The sequence below is a fragment of the Oncorhynchus keta genome, chromosome 27 (assembly GCF_023373465.1).
Source record: "Oncorhynchus keta strain PuntledgeMale-10-30-2019 chromosome 27, Oket_V2, whole genome shotgun sequence".
In the NCBI taxonomy this organism is placed as follows: domain Eukaryota; kingdom Metazoa; phylum Chordata; class Actinopteri; order Salmoniformes; family Salmonidae; genus Oncorhynchus; species Oncorhynchus keta.
Window position 1 is genome coordinate 28,143,580 of NC_068447.1, and position 20,938 is coordinate 28,164,517.

Genomic DNA, 20,938 nt, shown 5'->3' on the forward strand with positions numbered 1-20,938 from the left:
GTCTATATTCAGTGTGTGCAAAAGGCATGAGGAGGTAGGAAATAAATAGGCCAATTTAGGCAATTTAGCAGATTAACACTGGAGTGATAAATGAGCAGATGATGATGTTCAAGTAGAGATACCGGTGTGCAAAAGAGCAGAAAAGTAAATAAAAACAGTATGGGGATGAGGTAGGTAGATTGGGTGGGCTATTTACAGATGGACTATGTACAGCTGCAGCAATCTGCTGCTAAGATAGCTGATGTTTAAAGTTGGGGAGGGAAATATAAGTCTTCAGCTTCAGTGATTTTTGCAATTTGTTCCAGTCACTGGCAGCAGAGAACTGGAAGGAAAGGCAGCCAAATAAGGTGTTGGCTTTAGGGATGACCAGTGAGATATACCTGCTGGAACGTGTGCTACGGGTGGGTGTTGTTATCGTGACCAGTGAGCTGAGATAAGGTGGAGCTTTACCTAGTATAGACTTATAGATGACCTGGAGCCAGTGGGTCTGGCGACGGATATGTAGCGAGGGCCAACCGACTAGAGCATACAGGTCGCAGTGGTGGGTGGTAATAAGGTGATTTGGTAACAAAACGGATGGCACTGTGATAAACTGCATCCAGTTTGCTGAGTAGAGTGTTGGAAGCTATTTTGTAGATGACATCGCCGAAGTCGAGGAACGATAGGATAGTCAGTTTTTCTAGGGTAAGTTTGGCGGCGTGAGTGAAGGAGGCTTTGTTGCGAAATAGAAAGCCGATTCTATGTTTGATTTTGGATTGGAGATGTTTAATATGAGTCTGGAAGGAGAGTTTACTGTCTAGCCAGACACCTAGGTATTTATAGTTGTCCACATATTCTAGGTCAGAACCGTCCAGGGTGGTGATGCTAGTCGGGCGGGCGGGTGCGGGCAGCGAACGGTTGAAAAGCATGCATTTGATTTTACTATCGTTTAAGAGCAGTTGGAGGCCACAGAAGGAGTGTTGTATGGCATTGAAGCTCGTTTAGAGGTTAGTTAACACAGTGTCCAATAGGCCTACAATAGTTATGTGACAATAAGGGATCACACTATCAACGGTCTGTCTATCACTCACCTGTGGAGGCAATTTGGAGAGAGTTCAAAATAATTTATACAACTATCCAATGGCCGTCTGACCATAATAACCTGCTAATTGATAATAAACCATTATTGGGCCTACTGATCGTCACAATAATTATGTACTGTGTTCAACTTATTTTTTAAGCATTTTCGCATATAGGATTAATTATCAACATGTAGGTCTCTTGTCACCTGTGCCGGTGGATGAAGGACAAGTCGGGGTCGGACAAGAAAGTCGCACACCAAAGCCACTTCTTTACACAAAGTCATATCTGAGCTATCTTATTCACCATTTTACAGCCCTTTGGAATGGGGTATGGGTGACACTTGTAGGCAGCAGATGTTATAAGGCCTAATACAATCTAGGAATGGGAAACGGAACATGCAGAAAGGAGGAATGATAGGACCATAGAAAGAACATGTAGAAAGGAGGGATGATAGGACCATAGAAAGAACATGCAGAAAGGAGGGATGATATTACCATAGAAAGAACATGCTGAAAGGAGGGATGATAGGACCATAGAAAGAACATGTAGAAAGGAGGGATGATAGGACCATAGAAAGAACATGCAGAAAGGAGGGATGATAGGACCATAGAAAGAACATGCAGAAAGGAGGGATGATAGGACCATAGAAAGAACATGCAGAAAGGAGGGATGATAGGACCATAGAAAGAACATGCAGAAAGGAGGGATGATAGGACCATAGAAAGAACATGCAGAAAGGAGGGATGATAGGACCATAGAAAGAACATGCAGAAAGGAGGGATGATAGGACCATAGAAAGAACATGCAGAAAGGAGGGATGATAGGACCATAGAAAGAACATGCAGAAAGGAGGGATGATAGGACCATTGAAAGAACATGCAGAAAGGAGGGATGATAGGACCATAGAAAGAACATGCAGAAAGGAGGGATGATATTACCATAGAAAGAACATGCAGAAAGGAGGGATGATAGGACCATAGAAAGAACATGCAGAAAGGAGGGATGATAGGACCATAGAAAGAACATGCAGAAAGGAGGGATGATAGGACCATAGAAAGAACATGCAGAAAGGAGGGATGATAGGACCATAGAAAGAACATGCAGAAAGGAGGGATGATAGGACCATAGAAAGAACATGCAGAAAGGAGGGATGATAGGACCATAGAAAGAACATGCAGAAAGGAGGGATGATAGGACCATAGAAAGAACATGCAGAAAGGAGGGATGATAGGACCATTGAAAGAACATGCAGAAAGGAGGGATGATAGGACCATAGAAAGAACATGCAGAAAGGAGGGATGATATTACCATAGAAAGAACATGCAGAAAAGAGGGACGATAGGACCATAGAAAGAACATGCAGAAAGGAGGGATGATAGGACCATAGAAAGAACATGCAGAAAGGAGGGAGGATAGGACCATAGAAAGAACATGCAGAAAGGAGGGATGATAGGACCATAGAAAGAACATGCAGAAAGGAGGGATGATAGGACCATAGAAAGATGCTCAAGTGCGCGCTCTTCGGCAGCTGTGTGTGTGTGTGTGTGTGTGTGTGTGTGTGAGAGAGAGAGAGAGAGAGAGAGAGAGAGAGAGAGAGAGAGAGAGAGAGAGAGAGAGAGAGAGAGAGAGAGAGAGAGAGAGAGAGAGAGAGAGAGAGAGAGATTGTCTAGGATGCTTAATGGGATGTTTTATTTGATAAATTTGAATAAGTGATGGAAGAACAGGCATGGAATCATGAGAGAGAGGCCTTCTCATCGCAAGTAGTGTCCCCTTAAGCGAGATTTGGTTTAGTGGCCTCCCCTCTTGATGGAGGAGAAAATGTTTACTTTTTAAGGTCAATTTCCTGCAATTCTACCCATTTGCCACAGTGCGGAGAAACATTTTGTCAGTTTTAAAGCTAATTTCCTGAAATTATAAGCTTTTTGACATGATTTATGCCATGTTAATGATATCTGAGTGAGAGTGACTAACAAAATCAGTGGGGCCCACTGGATGTCAGAATTAAAGAACAGCAGTAAAATAACAATAACAAGGCTTTATACAGCAGGTACCTGTACAGAGTCACTGTGCAGGGGCACTGGTTAGTCGAGGTAATATGTACATGTATGTCGAGGGGGGGGGGGCTGAGTAATAATTTGTGGATTGACATAGGTGACTTCAGTCGGCAGTGGGAATGGCCCATCTTCTTGACTTTCCAGAAGCAACAAAATGTCAGAAACATAGTTCAGACAGATAACCTGACCATGGGCTTGGTGTTTTTCATCTGTGGGAGTCCAATAATTTTGGGCGCTAGTGAATTAGGGCAATTCGTGTCGTTTCGGAAAGGAAATTAAACGCAGAAATTAAAATCAGTCTCAGTCTTCCCAGCCAGTCACTCACTACAGATACTCGTTGTGTTACCCGCCTCCAAACCCCCTCTCTCCCTCATTGGGCGGCTCAGGGAAAGAAGAGCTCATATTGGTTCAATATAGTTTCACTCGTCAAGGCTAAAAATAGCCTGGTATATAAACCCGCCGTTTGACTGCACAGGGCTACTAAACTGGTCTCAGTGGTGGAGGCTGCGAGAGAACCGTCCGAGAATGAAAAGGCGGCGGAGGCGCAGGATTTTCCAGCTCTGGCCCACGTCACCGCTCCGCCAGTGCCTTGCGCAAGAAAGAGCGAAGCTGTGCAATACATCGGCCTTTTACGAGATGTGTGGTGTGACCGGCTAAGGGGGTGGGGGCTCGGTGACGAGGTTTCTTCCTTTTTTAGCAACTGTGTCAGATTTTTCTGCTGCAATGGTTGTCTGTTGTATATTTTCAGAACTTTTCAGTTGCATCCTTGAAAGCAGAATGACATTGAAGCTCGAAGCAGACTGAATTGTCTCAACAGTAGAATAACCAGGTGTCTATCCAACCTTTTTATGCGAGTGGCCTACATGTCGGATAAATAAAATGTAATGACAGGCCTGATGGAAATATCGACAAAATAAAATAGGCTACACAAAGTGGGATCTTTTTATGTCGATACAATGAATTATGCGAACAATTGCGGTGGACACGATTTTATGTGCAACTATTGATATAATAACCATGATCATATTGAAGGTGACTTGGAACACGATGACTCGGAAATCATGCAGTTTATTAGCCTACATATAAAATACATGATGATGAACTTCACAGGGTGGTTGGTGAAAGTGTGATGAGTTTGAGGTCCCTTTCCAATAAATATGGAGGGTATTATTCTGGTGACATGATGATCGACGCTTGGCTGACATTTGACAAATTAAAATAATCTCGCTCTTTTGTCCATATAGTCATCTCATAATATAGGCTATATCCGCACTGTATCTGCGAGCTGTTGGATAGAGGCCACATGCCAATACCAGAGTGGGCACATTCGAGGAAAAATTTTAAATGACAAATTACTCCGTACATGGGAATTTAACGGCAACATTTATTTTTATGTGCACTAAATCATCACGCACAGGCTTTTATCCGCAACAAAAATCATACCCCCCCAATGCTAACCTCCCCTGTTATTGTAGGGGGGACCCGGGATGGTAGTAACACAGGATAGTTGTAACATTTGCAATTCCTTTTTTAAAAATGTATTTAATTAATTATCCAACATTATCAACAACTTACATCCCTACATCAAACATGTCTAACAAAACAAAACACAGGTATAAACAAAATACTAAAAACATACAAAAAGGAAAAATCATAAAATAGAAAAAATAAATATATATATGTCAATTACATTAAAATAAATATATTCAATTAATAATGTAAAAAATATGTCAATTAATGTGCAATTGTATTCAATATAAGAACAGATTTACATTCATAGAACAAGTGAGTCAGATTTTCACCTTCTTTTTCACAAGAAAATGCAGATATCAAAATCAACAAATTTGGACAACATAGAATTACATGGATAAATCTTATGTAGAATCTTAAGGTGCACTTCCTTAAATTAGTTTGGTAAACAATATTTGTAAGGCATAAACCAAGCTTTTTTCCAGACAATGTTGGTTCTATGAATGGAAAATGTTTTTCATGTATTTGTTACCACAATATTTCTCAAGTAAACCCACGCCTTCCAAACTGAGTTGTGGATAAGCTCAGTGATCATCACCAAAGCTAAGATGAGTTTCCATTAGTGTAGTAAGACCACTGGGAATGGCTTTGATCACAGAAATAAACTATCTGAAAAGTATTGGAAACTCATTCAATGTTGTAAATTGTTCATATGAAAGAATATTACCCCTGTTGCCGAAAACATCAAGAACAAAGTCACTATTCCTCTCATGCCAGCTGGGGTAGAACAATGACTTATTCCTTACAGTTATGTTTGAACAATTCCACAAAAGAGCTTAATGTGGGGAAAAATTGTGCAGGAAACATATTTTCCAGGACATTAAAGCTTGTTGGTGAAACCTAGCCAAGGTAATCTTTCAGGGATATAATTACATTTCAGTAAAAATTGGAGACTTCTCAACTTAAACACATTGTTTGGAATGCCGAACCTGCCCTGACTGACAGATCGTCACTGGGAATGACATATGGAATATTGACAAAACAGGAATAACCATAGTACAAACGTGGCAATGCAATAGGAAATTCTATCCCCCCAACAATTGTTTTCCCATGCAAAAGGTAAACCACATCCACTTTGTACGGGATTGATCAATTGGATGTGTTGGAAGTGGAAATGGATCTTGCTGGATGCAGGAGGATGACTTCCTCATTTTCCTTTAACACTTTGCCAAACATACCAATGTCAGCCTGGAAAGGAAGGTGGTGCTTCAACCACAACTCACACCTGTCAATCAGGGCCATTCATTTCTGTAGGCGCTCTGGTATAGTCTTGCTTTCTTTCCCCCTACACTCACACAAGCTCCAGCTCCTGGAAAGGAGTGTGTACGGGCCATTGAAGAAAATGATGAACTCTGCCAGTGATGCCTGGATGAGGATGAAGCCCGGAAAGACCATGACCATATATGACATTCCAGGCATTGTCAAAACAACACTTCCAGGTGCCACAACACCCATCAATGTACAGGCTGGGTTCAGCTGCACTGGCATTTGGCCATACAACCCTGATATATTTCAGGAATGTGACTTTGTACCCTCACTTGTCACTGATCTCCCTGCTCCAGCTGACACACTGGCCTTGTCAGCTTCCTCCCAGGTCATCTCTTCAGCCACCACTCAGGCTACTGTGCCCACTGCCTTCCAGGCCACCTCTCCAGCTGCCTTCCAGGCCACCTCTCCAGCTGCCTTCCAGATCACTTCTCCAACAGCCTTCCAGGCCACCTCTCCAGCTGCCTTCCAGACCACTTCTCCAACAGCCTTCCAGGCCACCTCTCCAGCTGCCTTCCAGGCCACTTCTCCAACAGCCTTCCAGGCCACTTCTCCAACAGCCTTCCAGGCCACCTCTCCAGCTGCCTTCCAGGCCACTTCTCCAACAGCCTTCCAGGCCACTTCTCCAACAGCCTTCCAGGCCACCTCTCCAGCTGCCTTCCAGGCCACTTCTCCAACAGCCTTCCAGGCCACTTCTCCAACAGCCTTCCAGGCCACCTCTCAAGCCACTTCACAGGACACCTCCCCACATACCAGGTTGTGATGGGAAAAACCTGATTACCGTTCTGATTTACAACCCAGTTGATGTACGCCCCTTCCCAAAACCAGGGTGCAGGAAAATTACAACAAAAGGTAGGAAGATACATCCACCAAGCAGTCACTGGAAGAACAGCATAAAAAGTAAAGCACTCAGAAGACAAAAATACAATTCGTTGCAGAAAAAAAACTGGAAAGAAGCAAGCCAAGACAAACCACACTGAACAACACAAACAACTGGAAAGAAGCAAGCCAAGACAAACCACACTGAACAACACAAAAAACTGGAAAGAAGCAAGCCAAGACAAACCACACTGAACAACACAAAAAACTGGAAAGAAGCAAGCCAAGACAACCACACTGAACAACACAAAAAACTAGAAAGAAGCAAGCCAAGACAAACCACACTGAACAACACAAAAAACTGGAAAGAAGCAAGCCAAGACAACCACACTGAACAACAACAAAAAACTGGAAAGAAGCAAGCCAAGACAAACCACACTGAACAACAAAAAACTGGAAAGAAGCAAGCCAAGACAACCACACTGAACAACACAAAGAAACTGGAAAGAAGCAAGCCAAGACAAACCACACTGAACAACACAAAAAAACTGGAAAGAAGCAAGCCAAGACAAACCACACTGAACAACAACAAAAAACTGGAAAGAAGCAAGCCAAGACAAACCACACTGAACAACACAAAAAAACTGGAAAGAAGCAAGCCAAGACAAACCACACTGAACAACAAAAAACTGGAAAGAAGCAAGCCGAGACAAACCACACTGAACAACAACAAAAAACTGGAAAGAAGCAAGCCAAGACAACCACACTGAACAACAAAAAACTGGAAAGAAGCAAGCCAAGACAAACCACACTGAACAACAAAAAACTGGAAAGAAGCAAGCCAAGACAACCACACTGAACAACACAAAAAACTGGAAAGAAGCAAGCCAAGACAAACCACACTGAACAACACAAAAAACTGGAAAGAAGCAAGCCAAGACAAACCACACTGAACAACAACAAAAAACTGGAAAGAAGCAAGCCAAGACAAACCACACTGAACAACACAAAAACCTGGAAAGAAGCAAGCCAAGACAAACCACACTGAACAACAACAAAAAACTGGAAAGAAGCAAGCCAAGACAAACCACACTGAACAACACAAAAAACTGGAAAGAAGCAAGCCAAGACAACCACACTGAACAACACAAAAAACTGGAAAGAAGCAAGCCAAGACAAACCACACTGAACAACAACAAAAAACTGGAAAGAAGCAAGCCAAGACAAACCACACTGAACAACACAAAAAACTGGAAAGAAGCAAGCCAAGACAACCACACTGAACAACACAAAAAACTGGAAAGAAGCAAGCCAAGACAAACCACACTGAACAACACAAAAAACTGTAAAGAAGCAAGCCAAGACAAACCACACTGAACAACACAAAAAACTGGAAAGAAGCAAGCCAAGACAAACCACACTGAACAACAAAAAAACTGGAAAGAAGCAAGCCAAGACAACCACACTGAACAACACAAAAAACTGGAAAGAAGCAAGCCAAGACAAACCACACTGAACAACACAAAAAACTGGAAAGAAGCAAGCCAAGACAAACCACACTGAACAACAAAAAAACTGGAAAGAAGCAAGCCAAGACAAACCACACTGAACAACACAAAAAACTGGAAAGAAGCAAGCCAAGACAACCACACTGAACAACACAAAAAAACTGGAAAGAAGCAAGCCAAGACAAACCACACTGAACAACACAAAAAACTGTAAAGAAGCAAGCCAAGACAAACCACACTGAACAACACAAAAAACTGGAAAGAAGCAAGCCAAGACAAACCACACTGAACAACAACAAAAAACTGTCCTGCATAAGAAAAAAGCCAAAACAGAGCATATTGAAGCAGAAGATTCAAGTCCCTCCAACGAGGAAAACTGCTCCATTGTGTGCATGGAGCACTTTAACAATTTCAAGTCCAAGGAGGTCTGGGTGCAGTGCTGGGAATGCAAAATATGGTCCCACCAAGCCTGTACCCCATGACAGCACTGTCACAACTGTAACTCTGATTAAGCGAAAATGTCCAATATTCAGGCACACACACACATACAAACAGACACACCACAAACATTCAGGTGTTTAGTTTAGCCTAGTTGTTGTTTGGTTGAGAAAGACCATTTAGTGGAGGGTAAAATAATAAACACTTTATTATTTGTATTTCTTATTATTTCTGCCAAACACTATGTGAAACATGGCAATGTGGCTCTCATGGTCTCAATAAAGGCGTTCAATAATTAGTTGCATTTCATGATTAATGCACTTTTCAATATGTTACATTCTGTTCATCCCAAGCACTGTTATAACTAACCCAGAACATGGGGTAAATTGTAACACTTCGCTCCTCGTATTTATGACAACACCATGCATTTGCAGATTTACATATACAGTTGAAGTCGGAAGTTTACATACAACTTAGCTAAATACATTTAAACTCAGTTTTTCACACTTCCTGACATTTAATCCTAATAAAAAAATCACTGACTTAGTTCTGTTTGGATCACCACTTTATTTTAAGAATGTGAAATGTCAGCATAATAGTGGATACAATGATTTATTTCAGCTTTTATTTCTTTCATCACATTCCCAGTGGGTCAAAAGTTTACATGCACTCAATTAGTATTTTGTAGCATTGCCTTTAAATTGTTTAACTTGTGTCAAATGTTTTGGGTAGCCTGCACAAGCTTCCCACAATAAGTTGGGTGAATTTTGGCCCATTCCTCCAGACAATGCTGGTGTAACTGAGTCAGGTTTGTAGGTCTCCTTGCTCGCACCAGCTTTTTCAGTTCTGCCAATACATTTTCTATAGGATTGAGGTCAGGGCTTTGTGATGGCCACTCCAATACCTTGACATTGTTGTCCTTAAGCCATTTTGCCACAAATTTGAAAGTATGGTTGGGGTCATTGTACCTTTGGAAGACCCATTAGCAACCAAGCTTTAACTGATGTCTTGAGATGTTGCTTCAATATATCCACATAATTTTCCTCTCCCATCTATTTTGTGAAGTGCACCAGTCCCTCCTGCAGCAAAGCACCCCCACAACATGATACTGCCACCCCCGTGCTTCACGGTTGGGATGGTGTTCTTCGGCTTGCAAGCCTCTACCTTTTTCCTCCAAACATAACGACGGTCATTGTGGCCAAACAATTCTATTTTTGTTTCATCAGACAAGAGGACATTTCTCCAAAAAGTACAATCTTTGTCCCCATGTGCAGTTGCAAACCGTAGACTGGCTTTTTTATGGCGGTTTTAGAGCAGTGGATTCTTCCTTGCTGAGTAGCCTTTCAGGTTATGTCGATATAGGACTCATTTTAATGTGGATATAGATAATTTTGTACCTGTTTCCTCCAGCATCTTCACAAGGTCCTTTGCTGTTGTCCTGGGATTGATTTGCACTTTTCGCACCAAAGTACGTTCATCTCTAGGAGACAGAACGCGCCTCCTTCCTGAGCGGTATGATGGCTGCATAGTTCCATGGTGTTTAAACTTGCATACTATTGTATGTACAGATCAACATGGTACCTTCAGGCATTTGGAAATTGCTCCCAAGGATGAACCAGACTTGTGGAGGTCTACAGTTTGTTTTCTGATGTCTTGGCTGATTTCTTTTCATTTTCCCATGATGTAAAGCAAAGAGACACCAAGTTTGAAGGTAGGCCTTGAAATACATCCACAGGTACACCTCTAATTTACTAAAATGATCAGAAGATTCTAAAGCCATGACATCATTTTCTGGAATTTTCCAAGCTGTTTAAAGCCACAGTCAGCTTTAGTGTATGTAAACTTCTGACTTCAAATAATAACCACACCAATTTGTAAAGGACAGGTGTAGGTTGTTTGTATCAAGTTTTGAATACACTACCGTAAATGATCTCTGAGAAACTGACGAAAAGCTGAAAAGTGTTACAACCAACCCTGGTCTCTCCTAATAATGAGAGGTTAGGTAGCATGCCTTGGGGGTATGATATTTGTGCATCTGTAACTTTCTCACGCATCCTTATTCATGATTCATTAAGGATTATCCCTAATCATTGTAGCATCCACATTAATGTAGAATTGTTGAGAAACAGATGCTATTCTTTTTTACAATAAAAGTGACTCCATAATGACACCATACATTATGTACCATTAATTTCTATTGTGCACAAAATAATGTGAAACACAACAAAAACAAACAGAAAATGCATCCAAGAAATGTGTAGAGTCACAAGCATGATGTAGTCATTGTGTACTATGATTATGGAACCAAATGCATTCGGAAAGTACTCAGACCCATTGACTTTTTCCACATTTTGTTACGTTGGTTTTTTCCCTCATCAATCTACACACAATACACCATATTGACAAAGAAAACCAGGTTTTTAGAAATATTTACAATTTTGTTTTTACATTTACATAAGTATTCAGACCCTTCACTCAGTACTTTGTTGAAGCACCTTTGGCAGCAATTTCAGCCTCGAGTCTTCTTCATATCAAATCAAATGTTATTAGTCACATACACATGGTTAGCAGATGTTAATGTCAGTGTAGTGAAATGCGTGTGCTTCTAGTTCTGACAGTGCAGTAACATCAAACAAGAAATCGAACAAATCCACAACATCTACCTAATAAAAACAAATCTAAAGGGTTTGAATAAAAAATATGTACATATAAATAAATGTATGAGCGATGAGCAAACGGCATAGGCAAGATGCAATAGATGGTATAAGATACAGTATATACGTATGAGATGAGTAATGTAAGATGTGTAAACATTATTGAAGTGGCATTATTTAAAGTGACTAGTGATCAATTTATTAAAGTGGCATTTGATTTGAGTCTGTATGTAGGTAGCAGCCTCTCTGTTAGTGATGGCTGTTTAACAGTCTGATGGCCTTGAGATACAAGATGTTTTTCAGTCTCTCAAATCAAATCACATTTAATAATAATAATAATATATGCCATTTAGCAGACGCTTTTATCCAAAGCGACTTACAGTCATGTGTGCATACATTCTACGTATGGGTGGTCCCGGGAATCGAACCCACTACCCTGGCGTTACAAGCGCCATGCTCTACCAACTGAGTAGCCCTTCGTACATCAGCTGATATCTCAAAGTGCTGTACAGAGACCCAGCCTAAAACACCAAACAGCAAGCAATGCAGGTGTAGAAGCACAGTGGCTAGGAAAAACTCCCTAGAAAGGCCAAGACCTAGGAAGAAACCTAAGAGAGGAACCAGGCTATGTGGGGTGGCCAGTCCTCTTCTGGCTGTGCTGGGTGGAGATTATAACAGAACATGGCCAAGATGTTCAAATGTTCATAAATGACCAGCATGGTCAAATAATAATAATCACAGGCAGAACAGTTGAAACTGGAGCAGCAGCACGGCCAGGTGGACTGGGGACACCAAGGAGTCATCATGTCAGGTAGTCCTGAGGCATGGTCCTAGGGCTCAGGTCCTCCGAGAGAGAGAAAGAGAGAATTAGAGAGGGCATACTTAAATTCACAAAGGACACCGCATAGGACAGGAGAAGTACTCCAGATATAACAAACTGACCCTAGCCCCCCGGCACATAAACTACTGCAGTATAAATACTGGAGTCTGAGACAGGAGGGGTCAGGAGACACTGGGTCCCAGCTTTGTTGTACCCATACTCCTCCCATTCTTCTCTGGAGATCCTCTCAAGCTCTTTCAGGTTGGATGGGGAGTGTCACTCCAGAGCGATTTTCAGGTTTCTCCAGAGATGTTTGATCTGGTTCAAGTCTGGGCTCTGGCTGGGCCACTCAAGGACATTGAGACTTGTCACGAAGCCCCTCCTGTGTAGTCTTGGCTGTGTGCTTAGGGTCGTTGTCCTGTTGGAAGGTGAACCTTCGCCCCAGTCTGAGGTCCTGAGTGCTCTGCAGCAGGTTTTCATCAAGGTCTTCTCTGTAAATTGTTCTGTTCATCTTTCCCTCAATCCTGACTAGTCTCCCAGTCCCTGACGCTGAAAAACATCCCCACAGCATGATGCCGCCACCATCATGCTTCACCGTAGGGATGTTGCCAGGTTTCCTCCAGACGTGACGCTTGGAATTCAGGCCAGAGTTCAATCTTGGTTTCATCAGACCAGAGACTCTTGTTTCTCATGGTCTGATAGTCCTTTAGGTGCCTTTTGGCAAACTCCAAGCAGGCTGTTATGTGCCTTTTAGTAAGGAATGGCTTCCGTCTGGCCACCATAAAGGCCTGATTGGTGGAGTGCTGCAGAGCTGATTGTCCTTCTGGAAGGTTCTCCCATCTCCACAGAGGAACTCTGGAGCTCTGTCAGAGTGACCATCTGGTTCTTGGTCACTTCCCTGACCAAGGCCCTTTTCCCCCAACGTGTTCTTTGGGACCTTCAATGCTGCAGACATTTTTTAGTACCCTTCCCCAGATATGTGCCTTGACACAATCCTTTCTCTGAGCTCTACGGACAATTCCTTCGACCTCATGGTTTGGTTTTTGCTCTGACATGATCTGTCAACTGTGAGACCTTATCTAGACAGGTGTGAGCCTTTCCAAATCATGTCCAATTGAATTTACCACAGGTGACTCCAATCAAATTGTAGAAACATCTCAAGGATAATCAATGGAAACAGGATGCACCTGAGCTCAATTTCGAGTCTCATAGCAAAGGGTCTGAATAGTTATGTAAATAAGGTACTTCTGTTTTTTATTATTAATACATTTGCAAAAATTTCAAAAAACCTGTTTTTGTTTTGTCATTAAGGGGTATTGTTTGTAGATTGACGAGGAAATGCTTTTATTTAATCCATTTTAGATTAAGGCTGTAACACAACAAAATGTGGAAAAAGGGAAGGTGTATGAATACGTTGTGAATGTTGTTTGCGGGAGTACCAAAACAACATTAACATTTGAACTGTTCCAATACTTTTGTAGCTCACTGTATCTGTAAAGCATTTTGTAACATCTGCTGATTTAAAAAGGTCTTTGTAAAACAAATTGTGTGATTATTTGATTGTCAGGTGACACTTTCCTTCAGCACTTGTAGGTGGTTCTCAACCTTTAAAGAAACTGTCTAGTGTTTCCAGATTTCTATAAAGTATGACCTTTAGTTATTTACAATATGAGTGAAATAGTTTTCCTTCCAAAGAAAACAGTAATTAAGTATGTTAAAAGGCAGCTTTTCTGTGTTGGAATGGTGTGGGCATAAAATATTCATAAGAGTAGACCACTGACTGGCCAGCTCAGCCAATGACACCATGTTATATGAGGAAACAGCAAGCATTTTTTAAACGGTCTGTTTGGGATATAAGTGTTTTTCTCCAATTTATGCTTTGGCCACGAGGCAACAAAATTATTTGGGTATGAGTTAACAGAATATGAACTGGACAGTTACTTTAAAGGTAAAAAAATAGATTTTCCTGTTTTATATTTCCACACTGAGGTTGGAATAACACCGTGAAATTGTGAAAAATTATAATGCCCTTTTATTGTAAGAGCTGTTTGAAAAGACTGCCTGAAATTTCAGCCTGTTTTAGTTGGAAGGGTCGTGTTCGAGAGCATCGAAACCGTGATGTATCATTGGTAAATTGTGACCGACTGATAATATTGAGTAGTTATTTAGCATACCAAGTGATTTGTAGATCAGTCTGTCTGGACACTCCTTTAAATTCGGCTGCAATGTCGAATGCACCCTTTGGGCTTGTTCGAGTGGTAAACCGAAAGCAACCGACTGTAGACCAAAGTCGAGGAGTGAAGTCGGGGGAGGTGCACTCTGCGGCAGCCGAGTAAGACACGGATGTGGTTTTCCAAAACCACGGCTCAAAAAAGCACGCACGGTTTTTCTTTATGTCAAAAATGTCTCCAATCCCCATATCACACACCCACAAACTGACAAGTGTACATTGTACAATCAATTGTTTAGAGAACGAGCCTCATATCACATTCATTTGAACATATTCACTGAATACATGAATTGCAGCCAAGTTCCTGTTTCAGTCACATCATTGGTCACGTTCAGGTGTGTCAAACAAAAACACCCTAATGATTGGTTGACAATAGAGCCTCCCACAAATGCAGGTGTTGGCTGCAGGAGGAAGTTGAAGAGCAACTGCAGAGATGTGCAGTCAAAACGTCATTACCTTTGATCACATGCTTTGTGCTAAGTTCAACATGCAGGCTGGACAATTTTTATCCCCATAATGCAACACTTTGAAAGGCAGTGACCAACAATGATCACCTAATTGACCAAATGATCCACTCAAACACACCCATTGACTCTTAAGTCTTCCATGGTGACATCAGCATGCAAAACATTTGTTAGACCAGTAAGTTCCAAAACTCTATGCCAATAACAGCTCATTTCCCCCTCCCCACTCAGATCACTCCGACAGTCCAATGAAAATGATTGCTTGAGAAACTACCCTTTGCTAAGAAACTGTTTATTTTTGACTATTTTCATTGAGAACAATCACTAAAGGTACTTTTGAAATGATTTGATATATAGACAACAGCTGCACTGGATGTAACATCTCTGAAAAGCATCCTTACACAACAAAGCAAATTGTAGCCCTTCAATTCCCACAACAAAAAAGGAAATGTGTTATAGAAAGTAATTTATTACACAATGTAACCAAGGCTAGTTTACAAATACAGTTCCAGTCATGTATGTGTATACATATGAATATACCCACATCTTATATTTACAGATTTGCATACAACATGTTTTCCTGTTTATTCATTTCAACACTTACTTTACGGTTTCACATCCAAAAACTAAAATGATTTGTACATAAGAGACTTAAAGGAGTTCAGCCCTGTGTGTTCCAAACAAAGAAACAGCAGCCAGCCCAGAGTCCAGGCAGGCAGAGCACTTGACTGGCAGTCCAGAGGCCAGCCCTTCTCACGACTGCCCCAACAACAGCATTTGGCAGGTGAAATTTAAATACTGATAAATGTTTACCATGACTTAAAAAAATAAGATGAGTAAAAACCAAACATCAACAAAAAAATGTATACGTTCTAAGATCATCTCCCAAAGCAAGGACACAAGCTCCAACGGTCGGTCGGCAAGTGTGAGGGGGTCGGGGGGGGTTGGTGAGATGTAAACAGGTGCTTATCCAAACCCCCTTGTCCATCCACACACTTGCCAGAGCCCCTGGCACAGGGACTGAGTCCTGTCATGCAGTCTACAGAAGGAGACATTTATTGCTTTTCTTTCCTCGCCGGGCCTGTAGTGCCGCCCTGGTGGCCATCTCAAACACCTCCCGCACGCCATCCTTTGTCTTGGCCGAGCACTCCATATAGCCGAACGCTCCGATCCGGTTGGCCATGTCACGGGCCTCCTCTGGCTTCACTGGCTCCTACAGAGAGTTAAGAGGCACTGTCAGGACATCCAAAAAGCACTGACCATATCATGCGGAAAGAGTGACAGATAGTTTAGGGTGAGTTTTCCCGAAAGCTTTGTAGCCAACGTGGTCATTTTTTCTCTCATCCCAGTTTGTTTATAATCCCACGAGTTTGTAGAGGGAGGTAAAAAATGTACCTGTCCTTTCTACGTACCTGTTTCATCTTGGCCAGCTCCCGGCGTGTGTGTTCATCGTTGCGCAGGTCCTTCTTATTGCCTACGAGGATGATGGGAACGTTTGGACAGAAGTGTTTGACCTCTGGAGTCCACTTCTCTGGAATGTTCTCTGTACGGAATCAAAGGGTCAAGGGTCAGACAAGCACACACCAACACTCAGTACATTTGGGAAGATATGGGGTAGTGTACCGGAGGAAGGAGGTGTAGAAGAGCTATTGCTGTCCTATGTGTATTGGATGTGTGAGTGAGTACTTCACTAGTCAGAATGGGCTGAATAACCCACCTATAAAAGGAAACCTTGTGTGGATGACAGCAAGAGAGTGAGTGTGTAAGCTCACCCAAGCTGTCTGGGCTGTCAATGGAGAAGCACATGAGGATGACGTCAGTGTCGGGGTAGGAGAGGGGGCGAAGCCTGTCGTAGTCCTCTTGGCCAGCTGTATCCCACAGAGCCAGCTCCACCTAGTACAGAGTAGACAACAACTAATGTTAACCCTCATACAGATATGCTTGAAGTGGCAAGTGTATGTCAGCTGTTCTAGTGACTGGGTTAATCAGCAAACCCCTGGCAAGAGAAATAAATCATAGACAACCTTGGACACATTGATTCAGTAAAATGTACATTGTACAGTTAATGATGTCTGCCTACCACAGACTTTCATGAACACACAGGAAATCAGGATAATTGGATATTACTCTTAGGTGTAGGCCAACTTCGATGAGGAATGAAAAGAGGACAATGTCAGAAAAACAAACTCTCAGCAAATCGGGAAAAATCACATCTCTTTGAAAATTAATAACTGGACATTTCTTGAAGACATTCATCGGTGTGACACACTAAAGGATTAATAGAAATCTACCTGCCCTTCTCGGTTGTGAAATGGGGAAAGCAAATTAGAGCAAGACACTTCTACAAGTATGACATGACGTAAGCAGAATTCATTCAGCATATCAAATCTAGATGTCCCAGATCTATAGCCGAGCCACATTGAGGCCAGGACACTTGGGTTTATAGCTCACACAGGCCGCAATATAATGAAGTGCCATAGGGTCTTACAATACAACTTTAGAATAAATATTCCTTACATCATTCAGAAGCATATGCTGCACCTAATATGTTTCTATACCTGGTTAACTGAACAAACATGTGCCATACCATTATAGCCATCTGCCCCTATAGCTACAGATAAATGTAGCCCAATCTCAACGAGCCGATACCATGATAGCCAAGACCAGCACTATTAAACACAGTGAAGCGACCTTGAAAACCAGCTAGCAATTAGGGCTACGTAATTCACCTAACCTTGTTTACACCTTCAACTGAGAAATAAAAAAAGTATGTTGTTGAGTCTGTATTCATTACCTGTTTGCTGTCCACCTCAATGTCAGCCACATAGTTCTCAAAGACAGTGGGTACGTAGACCTCAGGGAACTGGTCTTTACTGAACACTATCAACAGACAGGTCTTCCCACAAGCACCATCTCCCACAATCACCAGCTTCTTACGAATCGCTGCCATGCCTGAGGAGAAATAAAATGCATGAAGAAACACAAGCAAGCCAACAGCCTGATATTAAACAGGTTTTAGAACTGCTGTGGTCTCAAATAGGATCAATGTAGTGGATTGACTGGACACAACACAATTGTGAAGATTCGCAGAGCTAAGTCACACTTGTATCCTCGAACGATTTCTCCCAGTGGGGCTCATTGGGGGAACACACTTGCCTTCAACACCTGCGGTTAAAGGGATAATTTACTTTGAACTGTAACCAGCTGGTCCTATCCATCCATGTCTTAGAAGACATCAACAACCAATGTTAACCAGGCTCTATCAAAACTGGCATGATCCAGAACAAACTGCAGGTATGGTACATGTTCCTACACATGACGCTGGAAATCTCCAATAATAACTGTTGAGTAAGTTTCCTCAGGTAAATGTGTTTGCAAGGAAATTGACAGCAAAGAGGGAAAGAGAATCAGCCCATCCATTCAATACTCGTATTGCTGGTCACGTTAAACTAGTTGCTGAATGTTAGGATCATAAGTCAGGACCGACAATGAATGGTGCATTCAAGGTGGAAAACATGCCCCATGTATTTTTAGACTGAGGGACATGTGTGACCGAACGCACCAACTCTGATGTACAGTCCCCAACTCTTATGTTTAGACTACTTCCAGAATAGGTCTTGACAACATTTAGCTAGTATTGCCATGTATAACCATGATACATTTGACTGGTTATTTGTGGACATCATGTGATTGTAGAAGTGAAGTATGTGCCAAAGCTGTATCCTAGTAATTATTATTGTGATGTCCCCATTAGTCAAACGCCACATAAAATGGGTTATCTGAAGCAGTCACATACAGGACAAAATCAGACAGTGGTGCACGGCAAGCAGCTTTTAGTTTCTTGGCTGACATTACATTAATTACTACTATAATACTGCGTAGGATAGACGGGCATTAAAGCTACTGTAACTAGGTGCATTTTTGCCCATAGGGTGGATCATTCAAATGTTTAGGTAAGATGGCGTCAAAGCATCAACAGATGGCTGTTGTCCGCAGTATAAGGGCGGCCCCATTCACAACAAACTCACTTCGCTAGCTCTCTACCAGAAAAACAGTGTCTGGTCCATCTGAAGTTAAATTAAAATGGTCAACCCTAGACCGCAACTTGTCTAGCTAGTTAACCAACGTTACCTAAAATAAAGAGACGGATACTTGAAATCTATGGCCGGGCAAACACTAAGCCACCCAATCAGAGTCAAAGTTTTGTTTGTTATAGTTAGGTAGCGAGAATAGTACTGTATAACTTCACTACTATGACGCTACAGTAGCGTTAGCTACTTGACAAAACACAGTTAGCTAACTAGCCAACTGGTCAGAATTATAGGGGCACAGTTGATGATGGTGGCTAACCGATAACGTTAGTTGTTGGCTAACTTGCTCTAGATAACAGCAACAAACTAACACGCCGGTTGGTTCCAAATACTGACTTGCTTCTGCATACGTTAACTAACTACCTAAGAAAGTTAGCTTGTGGGGATACGGTAGGTTTCTAGCATAGCTAGTGTTCTGGCAATTTCTTTTGAAGGATAAAAACAATGGAGATCCTTTTCCAACGGTTACTGCTGCTAGCTAGCCAGTAGCTTGAGTCAGTGCGGACGCTGTATAACGTTACTACTATTGAGGTCGTCCTCTCGGGCTCGTTTCGAAATGCGAGACCGATGACGATGTACGGCTGGACCACTTTCTAACAATTTATCCTACCATTACACTCCACCAATGTTGTCATATTTCGATAAAAGTTTTTCAAAAGTAGTTGTACCTGTTGTTTAGATGGCTTGCAGTCGTTTTCCCAGGGCTGTCTTGCTTCGCCGTTAACCCTCGTCGCGATACAATGTTGAATTACTTTGCGTGTGCACGCGAGGGGGAGGGGTGGCGGGGACGAGCGTGAGCCACGCCTGCGCGTGCACGTCACTCGGTTTCGATGAGCATCCAAACCGTTTTGATTTGGTTTTTCAATAATAGTTACATTCCAAAACTTTTTCCACACAAAATAAATGTTAGAAAGGACCCAAGAAGTGGACAGATTATGCTTCCTTCCTTCGCATTGGGTCGTTCTACGAAAATGGTGGCTTTGCTGTCCCAGCCATAACCTCCAGGAAAAACAGTTAAAAGTGTCAGATAATGACAAAGTATATTGTTAATAAAACATATGTAAGACAGTTAAATTGCAAACCATGTTTTGTATATATTTTAGTCGATGTTTAGTGACATATTTTGATTTTTTTAAAGTGTTTTTTTTTCTCCCACTTTAAATGTCATAAAGCAAAAGAAAGTATAAGCTGTATGTTGTGACCTACTTAAAAACAAATATATATAAATATCAACTCATTATTCAAAATCATTTTGTGAATAGCTGTCCCTCAATTCCATGTCACTGGTGTTACCACTGAGGGGTGTTACCCTTTATAAAATGCACCACTTTGAAAAGATTCAATCATTTGGCAACTTTTTCCTGGGCCAAAGGTTCATTGGAGCCAGAGCTGTTTTGAAAAGCACTCTGTTTGGCAAGTTCTTCCTGGGTCAAAGGTTCATTGGAGCCAGGTCTGTTTTGAAAAGCACGTTAGCAATTGGATGATTCGTTTGATGTGAGGCCTTAAGATGTGTCACTGGTGTTACAGTTTATAGTAAGGGAAATGACATTGTTTTCAAATAATTGTTCAAAACACATGATTAAGTGATGTATTTTGAATTTAAGAAGTGTGGTTTGAGCGACTGTGGCCTCCATTTTAGCGATGCCATCTTGTCTACAGATTTGTCACTGGTGTTATTGTTCCTAGTTTTAAGTGTTACTGGTCTCTGGCATTACACAACAACTGTTTAAATTACTAATCACTTTTAAATATAATTTAAAATATGAACCCTTGTCATTCATTATATATTACATTACATTTACATTTAAGTCATTTAGCAGACGCTCTTATCCAGAGCGACTTACAAATTGGTGCATTCACCTTATGACATCCAGCAGAATAGTCACTTTAAAATAGTGCATCTAAATCTTAAAGGGGGGTGAGAAGGATTACTTATCCTATCCTAGGTATTCCTTAAAGAGGTGGGGTTTCAGGTGTGCAAATTATGCAAATTTAAGTCCAA

At 41.6% G+C, this 20,938-nt stretch overlaps 1 protein-coding gene across 1 annotated transcript; it reads right to left on the reverse strand.

Annotated features, from left to right (window-relative positions):
- Positions 1–15,294: 15,294 nt before the first annotated feature.
- Positions 15,295–19,754, reverse strand: LOC118359710 (rho-related GTP-binding protein RhoA-B-like). The gene is made up of 5 exons (XM_035738339.1): positions 19,605–19,754; positions 17,640–17,797; positions 16,618–16,738; positions 16,258–16,388; positions 15,295–16,058 (listed from the first exon to the last, which is right to left on the reverse strand). The coding sequence occupies exons 2-5, from the start codon at positions 17,793–17,795 to the stop codon at positions 15,885–15,887; spliced, it is 582 nt and encodes a 193-aa protein (XP_035594232.1). The 5' UTR covers positions 17,796–17,797; positions 19,605–19,754; the 3' UTR covers positions 15,295–15,884.
- Positions 19,755–20,938: the final 1,184 nt, after the last annotated feature.

Excerpts from the sequence above, each read along its gene's own strand:
- LOC118359710 (XM_035738339.1), bottom strand. The coding sequence starts at position 17,795 with ATGGCAGCGATTCGTAAGAAGCTGGTGATTGTGGGAGATGGTGCTTGT. Across the intron at positions 16,739-17,639 it reads TTGAGGTGGACAGCAAACAG|GTGGAGCTGGCTCTGTGGGA; the intron begins GTAATGAATACA and ends ACTCTGTACTAG. Across the intron at positions 16,059-16,257 it reads AGCTGGCCAAGATGAAACAG|GAGCCAGTGAAGCCAGAGGA; the intron begins GTACGTAGAAAG and ends AACTCTCTGTAG.